Source organism: Netta rufina (assembly GCF_964035555.1).
Source record: "Netta rufina genome assembly, chromosome: 21".
NCBI classification, from domain to species: domain Eukaryota; kingdom Metazoa; phylum Chordata; class Aves; order Anseriformes; family Anatidae; genus Netta; species Netta rufina.
The window spans coordinates 5,370,388-5,381,395 of record NC_140145.1 but is presented as its reverse complement, the minus strand read 5'-3'; the positions used below and the strand labels follow the sequence as shown (position 1 = coordinate 5,381,395).

Here is an 11,008-nt window from a genome sequence, read left to right as displayed (position 1 = left end):
CCGGCAGCCCTGCGTGGTTTCCTTCACCCCCCCTCCTTCCCCGGCCTCTCCTCCAAAAAGCCTCTCTCCCATTCATATACATTTTTAAAGAAAATACGCAATCAATAGTCTCTTAGGCTGAAATTTCATTAAGGGTTTCATTGCACTCGGCATCGATCGCCAGCAGCGCGGCGAGCGGCGCGCCGTGGGACCGGCGGCCCCGGCGGATGCAGCCCGTCGATGCCCCGTGGACCATCCGGGGCATCTCCATCTCCAGGGATGGAGAACCGCGGTTTCTCGAAAGCTGATGTTCCCCCGAGCCTCATCCTTCGGGTGCCTTCTCCTGGCACCCAGTTTGGGCACCTCGTGTCCCCCCCGTGTGCGCTCCCAGGCTGGGGCACGCCGCTGGGACCCTGCTCTTCCCCCCCCCCCCCCCTTGGACTTCAACCAAAAAGGCAGAAAGCCTGACCTCCCCGCTTTGATCAGACGTGGCTCAAGAGCAGACACGAGCTTTTTTTAACACCTAAACCACCTGCCCTCGAGGGGGGAGAGCCACCGTGCCCCACACAGCTGTGGGACGCGGAAAGCACCGCGCTTTCTGCCAGCCCACGGGCTCAGCGCATCGGCAGGGCGCACGGCCCCCGGCTCGGGTACATGCCTCCCACCAGCCCAGCTTCATTTTGGGTGTGATCCCATATTTACAAGTACGTGTGCAAGGCTGGGAACCTCTCCTTGCCTTTTTTACAGCACTGTGGAGCCTGGCGGGGCTGCGATGAGAAAGAAAATCAAGCCTCAGAGCGGGGACACGCACGTTTTGCAGAGTTGCCAGTTAATCACTTGAAAAATCGAGTGAAAAACCCAAATCCTCCAAAGGACCAGAGGGCTAATTTTAGGTCTGCGCCTTGCCCAAAGAGATTTAAAAGAATTGCCGGGGTGAAAGTTTAACTTCACCCATGACTTTTCTCAGCAATCCCCGAGGAGCTGTGTGCCTCTGCGCGGAGCATCCCAGCTCGGCTGCCCCTCCGTGGTGCGCGCTTCTCCAGGGCACCGCGATGCTCAGCGGGTTTTATCACCAACAAACTGCCACCAGGCTGCTCTGGAAGCTGTTTCGTGGCTTGGGCACGGCCCCAAACCCCAGTGGGTGGGAGCTGCCGGCCCCGTGCCTCTCTGCAGGAAGGTGCCGGGCTGTCACAGCTGCAGGTCGGCCAGCAAAGGGCCCCGCCGAGACCTCAGCGAGGGGCTCGCTGCACAACGGTGTCACCAGGACGGGAGGGGAAAGGGAAAGGGAAAGGAACCAGGAGAAATAGCTGTTGGTTTTCCTAGCTGTTGGTGCAGGAGGAATCGCTTTAAAATGTCCTCTGGCGTGTTAGGGAAGGCGAACAGCTGGTGACAGCCCGGCCCTGGGGCTGGAGGAGCCTCTCCCCGGGGTCACTTTGACGTGAAGTCCTTGACGTGCAGGCTCGCGTCTCCTCCTCAGGAGGGAGGAAACTCCTTGGTTTCGGCACAAAGCCCGTCCCTGAGCTTCTCCTTCCCCCATTTCCCATCACATTGTGAAGGAGAGCGGCCCCCGAGCACACATGGGAAGGGTCCTGGCCCTAATGCCACATCCTGCTGCTGGCAGCGGGGCTGGGGACACAGCTGGGGCGTCCCCCTCGGTGGTAGCAGAGATGATCCAGGGCTTGAGGGCTTCCCATCCTAAATTATTGAATTCTGCCCCATCCTGGTGGCTGCAGGAGGGAGAAATCCCCGCAGGAGCAGGGTGCTTGTGCGCAGCAGCCCGGGGGCCCCAGCGAGCAGGTTCTGGAGAGGGACGCGCCTTCGTTGTGTCCTAAGCAGGTTCGTGAGAAAGCTGGGGGCTGTGGGGGCTTGCAGAGGAGCACAGTACCAATTCTGCTCTTCCTCCAGCCGATGCAAATGACAAGCAAGGCTTTTTCTGCTCTGAAACTTCCCCGCTGCAGCCAGCAGCAGGTGGGGAGCTTGCCAAGCGTGCAGACGCTCGCAGGCAGCCGGCAGCGCCGGTGCTGGTGGCGGGGGGACAGAGTGTGGCCACACCTGGGGCTGCAGAGCTGAAACTACAGCAAAAAACACCCTCAGACCCCACTGTGATCGCTCCTGTCTCCTCTCACCCAGCTCTGCTGTCTCTGGAAGGCCCTGCTCCTCTCCCGACCCCCCAGGCTGTGCCTGTGCTGGGTGCCCGGGTCCCCCCCAGGCGCTCTCCACACCTCTTCCAGGCCGGGGGCATTGCTGGGGCGGTGTTAGAGGCACTCAGCTGCCCTCACGTTTTTCCTAAATGGCCATTTTCTTTGTGTCGTTCTGTTATAGCCACACTTGAAAGATGTTTCCAGAGGCTGCATTTTGCCAGCGCAGGTCACAGTGTAGGAAGCTGGCACCTCCACCGGCACACCGGAGGAAAAGGCCTCAAAAAGCTTCCCCCACACCCTCCACGTGCCCAGGGGGCTCCCTCCCCTCTCCGTCAGCCCCCAGCCACCTCCTGCGATTACATCTCTCTGGTGATCGCTGCTCAGGGGTGCTCAGGACCCCGACTCTCCTGGGTGTTGGAGATGTTCACCCTGAGGCCCGCAGCCCCACCAGGCTCTGCCTGGGGCTGAATCCTGCTGCCCGGCTCCCCTGGGTGCTGCAGGGCCAGCTCTCCAGGCCCTCACTTATCACAGCTTTCCCTCCTGCCTTACACAAACACTTCCAGATTTCAGGCACGGGCGAAAAACCTTTTGGGGACATCAGCACCATGGTGGTTCGTGCGGGTCCATCCTGGAGCCTTTCCTGCGCTCAGCATCTTTCCTGAACCTATATAACCACCAGGAGGGTACTAAAACCCACACCACCACTCCCTTTCTTTCCCTAAAAGGCCCCCATGGGTGCACTCCCCGATCCCCCCACATGTGGGGACCCTCAGGATCCCGTCCCGCAGCGTCACCCCGCAGCATCGCCCTCCCGGCACGCAGCAGCAGCAGCGCTGAGCAGGCTCAGCCGTGGCCCAGCACTTTCAGGAGGGGTTTCCATAGCGACAGACACCCGAAAGCCCCAGATCCCGGCTGCTCCTGCAAGGATTTGGGGAGGGAACGACGTGCCGAGGGGGCACACGGTGCTGCTGATGGCTGCGTCCCCCCCTCCGGCCCCGTGGCCTCGGGTGCCCGTCGTGGCTGGGACGTCCCCAGCTGCTGCAGCCACCCCCTGCTGCGGCCCATGGGGGGGGTTCCCTGCCACCCCCATACCCTCCCCAGCTATTTTTGGCTGTTCCCCAGCCGGCCGTGGGCACCAGTGGGGTTACTGGGGGCAGGAGGAAGCGGCGATGCCGCAGCGATGCCTTTGGGGGAGTGGAGCTGTGCTCGCAGCTGCGGTTGGCTTTGGTTTTCTCACCTGTTCCGCGTTACGGTGCTGAGCTCGTGGCAGTGGCATCTGTGCAATGGGGACAAAGCTCCACGCCGTGGGGACAAAGCCCTGTGCAGTGAGAACAAAGCTCCCCGCAACGGGAACAAAGCGCTTATGCAATAGTGACAAGGCACCGATGCAAGAAGGAGAACAATCCACGCAACGGGGACAAAGCTTCGTGCACTGGGGGCAAAGCACCACAAAGTGGGGACAAAACGCTTATGCAATGGGGACAAAGCTCCGTTAAATGGGGACAAGGTGCTGAGAGTGGCTCGGTGCAATGTGGCACTGCCCATCCCCTTGCAGGTTGCTGTGCCTGAGCCCCCCGGACACCCCAGCAGCAGCGGGTGTCCCCCTTGGGCACCCCCAGCTCAGCCCAGCCCCAAAACCAGGCACATTTTGCCCAAACCGAGGGATAAAATGGCAGGGTGGGAGCGTCAGCAGCAAGTGTCCCCCGTGTCCCTCCTGCCCCGTGTTCTAGCCCTGGCACAATCCCTCACCCCATGGTCTCTGTGCCATGCCAGCAGCTGGCACATGCTCTGCCTTGCCAAGTGGCTTACAGCCAGCGGGGGAAACCCTGTGCGAGTGCCTTTCAGGGGGGTTTATTCCTGGGGAGAAACCTCAGGGCAGGCAGCCTGGGTGCAGCTGTGGCCCATCCCCGTGTCACCACAGCTGGGCACTGAGTTGGGCTGGTGGCACTGGAGAAGACCTGGATCTGCCCCCATCCCGCAGGCGTTCCCGTGGGGCCAGCCCCGTGCTGTTTGTCAGGAGCAGGAGGTTGCTCTGAACCCCACAGCAGAGCTGCGGTGACAGCTCGGGACCCACTGGGGACGTGGGTCCCCCCCCAGTGTAGGAGAGAACCCCCCAGATCTGGGGGAAAGCACACGGGGCAGGAGCAGGCATTTCTCCACCTGCAGTCCTGCACACAGATAACAGCAGAGCTTTTCCACCTTGCAGAGCTCCACGCTGCCCACCTCCCGTTGTTTCACCTTATTTTTCTTTTTGTTGGCAGCCACCGATAGCTTTTGCTCTGCCCCCTTGCTGAACGGGCAAGCACAGAGCTGACACCCCCCTGCCCCCTGTCCTTCCCCTCTGCTATCCCATTGCCCCCACCAACACCCAGTTCAGTGCTTAAACAACCCCCCCTGCCCTGCACACCACCACACTGCTCTGCTTGCACCACAAACCCTGGGGGGACAGCGGGGGCCCCGAACGTCCCCATGCCACCCGTGTCCCCTGGGCATCACCAGCGCCTGTCTGCGAGCTGCGCCTCGCTCGCTTTGCCTCTTCCTGCCTTCACACAAGCAGGGGGGCAAGGTAAATATTTTTCCGCTTCCTCTCCATGCTGGAAAAGCCCGCGTGGCCCAGGCCCATCTCCAGGGAGACTCTGTCAATAAGGCGGGGGGGGCCGGGGCCGCTCCATATGCTGCACCAGCTTTCGGCCCCAGCTTGCTGTCGGATGGCTAACGCTGGAGCAAATGATAAACCCTCGACTGCCACCTCCCAGCCTCTGCTCGCCCCCAGCCCTGGGTGTTTTCTCCCTTGCAGGCAGGAGTTTGGGGCTCTCATGGTGTTCGAGCCCTTGGAGATCTGTTGGAGGCTGTGCCTGCAAAATGCCGGGACGGTTTGGGGGGCATTTGGGATGCTGGCTGGGTGCAACGAGTGATGGCCACACGGGATTTTGAAGCACTCAAGCTCTGCTGTTGTTTTGCAGACAAACGAGCTGTACCTGGCGCATCTGCAGCCCCAGCTGCTCCAGCAACTTGGGAAGAAACGAGAGGGATGATGGCTGGTGGATTGTGAAGCCACCGTGCTCACCCCACGAGGCTGCACGCCCTTGGCCAGGACTCCTGCTGACCCCTTGGAGAAAAGCACTCAAAGGGGGAGCACCAAGCGGTGGAGATCCACCCCGCTCCCCGCCGGGTTACAGCGGATTATTAGAGCCATTCTTCCAAAAATAAACCCAAATCGATCCCTGTGGCCAGGCTGCACATGGATGTTTAACCCCTTTGTGCCTCGATTCCCCTTTTTCCAGCAGCATCCGCGCGCTGATGGGCTCCGCAAACCCCGACCCCGCGGTGTGGTCGGGAGCCTGCCGCATTCACCGGGTACAGCCTGAACTTCAAATAACCTGGAATAACAGGCACGCCGCTCCCGGCGCTGGCTCTGCGTGTGTTTGTGTTTGTGAAGTGCCTTTCCTGTCTGCGTGGGAGTCTCGCTCGCATCCTGTGCGCCCGGCAGCGCCTGGCCTTCATTCAGCGCTGCTGAAACGCTATTGATCTTGCTTTTCCATTTGCAGAGCACGGGCAAACACGTCTGCAGCCTGCGCGCTCGTGGCTATGGAGACCCATCGCGCTCGGGAAGCGGCACGGTGGACCTTTACGAACCCCCTGCTTTGTGTCTTTTTTTTTTTTTTTTTCCCCATTTTTAACAGCACGGCACCGGCTGCTGCAGCGCGTCGCCGTGCAGACACCGCCGCATCGCCCCGCACCTCCTGAGCCTGCAGCGTGGGCTCTGTGGGGCTGGTGCAGGATCAGGCCCCCGCAGCTCTCCCTGCCCGGGGCAGCCGGGGTGCTGTGGCCGTGCTGCAGACAGATCCGCTCCGTCCTGGCAGCGGTGTCTCGCTCTCTCCGTCTCCTCTGCCTGGGGCGAAACCTGAACTTGTGACCCAGATGCGAGCAGGCTGCTGTCTCATCGCCAGCCGGGCTCCCCCTTCTATCGCCACACAGACCTCCGGCTCCCCCCCCGAAATTCAGCCTGGGTCTCCGAGGCTGGGGGAACGCTGTGCAGGTTACATGGATATCAAAAGCACGGGTTTTCCTTTAATTATTTTCCTGAATATCTGTCGATGCTAATTAAGATTGCTTCCCCTAATCAAATTTAAAACAGTGAGGGAGAGCAAGGGGTCACCAAAATCCTTTTCTTTCAAGCCGCGGAGGGATAAAAGAAGCTTTCAAATCAAATTAGCAAAACCCCTACTCCCATCTCCCTCCCACACACACATTACTGAAGGACGACGTGGTCTAAAGAGGGGGGGTTCCTGGTGACCTTGCAGGCTGGCACGGATGTGCGAGCTCTCAGTGACTGATGCACGTGACCAAAAATAAAGGAAAAAAAAAAAAAAAAGAAGATAAAGCCCACCCAGCCTCCCTGCAGGTAGAGCCAGGGTCACCTGTGTGGATGGAGGAGGGATGGGACAGAGCAGGGGCTGCGCTGGGGAGATATACCCGCGCCTTGCCGCAGCCCCCCCGCTGTGCCCTCCGCCTCCCCAGCGTCTCTAGAAAGCAGCGGCTGCCGAGGAAGCCCCGAAAACTTGGCCAAGGCTGTGGCCAGACGCAAGCAGGCTGAGACCCAAGAACCCTCCCGAATTTGGGCTTTCCCTGCCCACGGTCAGACGGTTTTTGGCAGCCGAAGCCGAACGCCGGGGAGCGGCAGTTGTCCTCGCCGCGAGCTGCCCGGACGTCCGGCAGCTGCTGCGAAATCGCAGGGGATGAGGCGAGCGCATGGGGCTGCAACCCCTTGCTGTGCCACGGATGAAACACGGGGTGAGGGGACCACCAAAATGCCAGGCTGAGGATGCCAGAGCACATCTGGGATGAAAAAGCAAGAAAAAAGGAGGAGAAAGATGGGGGAAAACCATGGTCAGCCCCCTCACCACCACAGCAGCACCTATGGGGATGGGGTTCCAGCATCAGCTGCACGCTCTGCCCCTGGCACGGGGGCAGGACGTCTCCTCGCTGTTGTTGAACACCGAAAGTCAAAGGAAAAAAAGCACAAAAGTGATCCAGTCAACGCGGATCTAAGTTTATTCCATCACTCATCCCGCAGAACTCAACATCTATTTGAAATCATTTATGAAGAGTACAAGTGTGAATAGCTGCAGAAGTTTTGCAATTCCAAGACACCATATATAGCTTCTAAAAAAAGCAAATTTAGCCTTCCCGGCAAAGCCTCAGCAAGCATCCCACCCTTCCCCGGATCACGTTTCTGAGCTACCCATGTCAGAGAGCAAACTATCATCTACCACACATCTAAAGTCGATTAGTTTATGGAGAGGTAGGAGAAGCAGCCCTAAATCTCCCTGGCCCTTGGGCGCACGCTGTCGGTGCTGAGCATCCCACAGCCCCAGCTCCATCCTTGGCGCATCCATCCTAAAGACCCCAAGATGCTGTGGGTTGGTTTGTCCCGTGCCCAGTGGGACAGGCGTGGGTTGGTCCCTCTGTGTTTGTTCTCCGCTTCCATTTATGAGTATTTTGCATTTTTTCCGCGGGCCATGGCTACTATAAATAAACCTCTGCTGCCCGTAGCAGATGTGAAGCCGACTGCTGCCTGCGCGTGCAGTGTGAGGTCCCAGCTTCCCAGCAGAACAGATCTGAATCGGCAATGAAACATTAATGGGAAGCCACAAGATTCTCCCGTCTTAGGAGGAGAATTTTAATTGCAGGCCATGCTAACGTTGGTCTCTTCCAGCACCGGGCAGCTGGGCGGGCACGAGGGGCACCAGAACCTGCTCCCCAAATCACAGCCTCTCCTCCCGTCAATTTTCCCCCAAATCAACCTAAATCTCCCACCAGCAGCACCCCGTTCATCAAGCCCACCACCAGCAATAGGTCCGACTGGCTCATTCAGCCTCCTAAGGGGTCAGAGGTTGAACAGACCGACCGACCCCGAGCCTGGAGCTGCGGGGACTGCCCGAAATACCCAAGGCAGGGCAGGGAGGGCGCAGCGGAGAGCCCCGAGCACCCGCAGGGCTCAGCCCCGAAAGCAGCACCTCCCTTCAAGCTGGGTGACTGCAGCAGCCACGCTGCCTTCAGGCCGAGGTCCCTGCTCCATCGTGACCGTGTGCTGGAGCTCAGCACTGTGGTGGTGGCACTCATCTGAAAGGGTCCTGAGAAATGCTGCGGACCCAGCTCAGCACCGAGCCACGGGGAGAAGGCACCGCGCCGAGCGGCTCGGCCGAGCGCCGTTATCTGCTCGCTCTGCCAAAGCCCAGCAGGACCGATTGCTTTCGGATAATTCAATAAACGGGAGCAAAATGGGAATTCTCAAATAGCAGAACACATTGAAATGCAAGCTTAAGAGTCGTACAACATCTCCCCCCCCCCCCCCATTTTCTGGCTAAATTTAGTCCGCCCCATGTCGCGCCGCACTTGAAACAAGATTGAATGAGCTACTGCAGCCGAAGAGAGGAGCTTTTATCTCGCTTTTCCCACGTCGCTCGGTGACGACTGAGCGCTGGGGGACATCGGGGCCGTGTCCTGCAGACGGCTCTCCCGCAGCGAGGCTGCTGATTTCCGAGCCAGGGCAGGGGGTGAAGCGTTGCCTCCATCCGACGAGGCAGAAAGCGAAGCTGCAGCAAAGCGGGCGCGAGGGGCCGGATCCTGCCGCTGGAGGAGCGGCGGGGCTGAGCCCGGCCTCACTGCCACATGTCGCCCACGTCCCCGTTCTCGTGGAACTTGTGCACGTGGTCGGCGTACCTGGGGAGAGGGCGCAGCTGGTTAACGTGGGGCGCTTCGCCTCGGGGCGCTAGCCGCGACGATTGGCACTTCCAGACACTGGGGAAGTCAAGGTAGGGGCCTGATCCTCATCTCTGCCTTTACACCAGTTTTTAGCTGCTTTTCCACCCCCACTTCCCACCCTCGCTTCCAGCAGGGTGCTCAAACACCCCGCTGTGAACCCCCCCCCCCCAGCCCGGGCAGCCGCTGCCGACCCCGCGCAGGATCGGGCCCCGCTCACACCCACTTCTTGGCGCAGAACGCGGCGCAGTCCCTGCCCACGCTCTCGCTCCAGGCGGTTTTGTAGAGAACCTGCAAAATAAGGAACGCAGTCAGCTGTGGGCTCACGTGCCAGCCTCTGCCTGGCGTGTCGCTGTCGTGACACCCCGCGACATCCCGTCCCCATCACGACATCCCGTCCCCATCACGACATCCCGTCCCCACCACATTCTGTCCCCTCTGCATCACTCAGAGCCCCACGGCGAAGGACGGGTACAAGCATTTCTGCACCCTCCTGTTACCCGCACGTTACCCCAGCTGTGGCTGTGGTGTTACCCTCCCGGTGGCCGGGCTGACGTTTTGCAGCACGTTATTTTTGCTGGGGAAGCGCTGCCGCAGCAGTTTGGAGCAAGGAGATGTCCGAGGTTGCCCATGGATGTGAAGCCTTTGGAGCTGTGCTTTGGGCACTGGCTTGGGGGAGGTCACGGCTCGGTTTGGCTTCTTTTCCCCTTGTGATTGAGACCACGAAAGGCAGTGCTAGGAAGGGCGACAGCCTCTTGCCTTCCCTGGGTTTGCCGCAGACATGTTTCTGCAGCAGCAAGGCTGCAGGATTGCCCAGTCCCGGGCTTGGGCTCCAGGCCCTTCCGTGTCTGGATGAAGCTGGATCATCCCAACCATGCAATATTTATGATTTATTTTTTTTTTAGGTTAGCGCCTTAAACTTTAATGATGCCTAACTTTTTATTTTCTTTGCTCCTTTCCTCACCAAAATAACACGAGGTTGGATTTATTCTGAGATGATTGGGATAGAAATATTGTTCTGACTTGTCTTTCATCTTGTTTCATTGTTTAATTATTGATGTTTAGACATTTTTTTTTTCCTTGTAAAGCTAACTAAGCCCCCAGCAACCGTGCAAGGCTAGGGGAGCTTGCATCGTGAGGAACATGATGGCCCTGGCAGCACGGGCTGCAGCCCCAGCATCGCACTGAACAAGCAAAGGGCTCGGGGAAGGCAGCTGTGGACACAGGATCCAGCCCCTGCAGCAAGGAGGGAGCCTTCTCCACAGCCACCCCTATTCCTAACCCAAACCTCTGCTTCTGACTCTGACGTACAGGGGGGTGAAATTCAAAAACTGGAGAGAAGCAGAGCCAAAGGGCAAGGGGGAAATGCAGAGCTCAGTGCCCGCAGAGGTGTCCGGGCACCCAGGGTTGCACCCAGCAAGCAGGGAGGTGGCGTTGCACGGGGCCTGGAAACACGAGGCCTGCTCCACGTGGCCGTGTTTTACTCCTAAAACCTCTTAGGCTTACCAGGAAGACGAGGCAGTGCAGGAGCAGCGTGTAGAAGAAGGCGATGGTGCGAGCTGTCTTGTTGGACAGGATGAGCCGCCCCTGCAGCGAGAGCAGAAATCCCATTTCAGCACGGATCAGGGGACTCAACGCCCAGGGCGATTCGCCCGAAATGGAGGGGAATTCAAGGCTGTGAACCGTGGGGCACCCTGCCTGGCTGCCCCTGCCAAAAACGCTCCCGAGGGCTCGTTCTGAGCTTTCTGCCTGGCTCTGCCCCGCGCAGCCCTGCCTGCAGCTCCGCACGCGCCGCAGAGGAGCCCCGGCAGTAATTAAGTCTCACACATCTTTAATTCATGAGCTGGTGGAAGTCGTGAGCTGCAGCATCCCTTCGCCAGCCACCTGGGCACACGTTCCACAGGTATTTCCGAGGGCTGCATTAAAACCCTTCACAGCCCGGTGCTGAGCTCTGGGTGTGTGATGTCCGAGCACCCAAGAACACGTAAAGCTCCCGAGGCTGCTGGGCACCCCCAGACTACTGATTTTAGGGGAGCTGCGTGTCTGAGCGTGGATGGAGCCTCGTGGCTGGAGCTGGTGGCACTGCCACGACACCGCATCCCAAGGGGAACACCTGCATGTCC

General features: G+C 59.5%; 1 protein-coding gene across 1 annotated transcript in view; it reads right to left on the bottom strand.

Moving 5' to 3' along the window:
- Positions 1 to 7,152: 7,152 nt before the first annotated feature.
- CUX1 (cut like homeobox 1) overlaps positions 7,153 to 11,008 on the bottom strand; it is a 268,267-nt gene continuing 264,411 nt past the window's right edge. The window contains exons 21-23 of the mRNA XM_084299863.1: positions 10,392 to 10,472; positions 9,112 to 9,176; positions 7,153 to 8,846 (exon numbers count right to left, since the gene is read on the bottom strand). Coding sequence (XP_084155989.1) covers positions 8,786 to 8,846; positions 9,112 to 9,176; positions 10,392 to 10,472 — 207 coding nt within the window. The 3' untranslated portion in view covers positions 7,153 to 8,785. The remainder of the gene's footprint in view (positions 8,847 to 9,111; positions 9,177 to 10,391; positions 10,473 to 11,008) is intronic.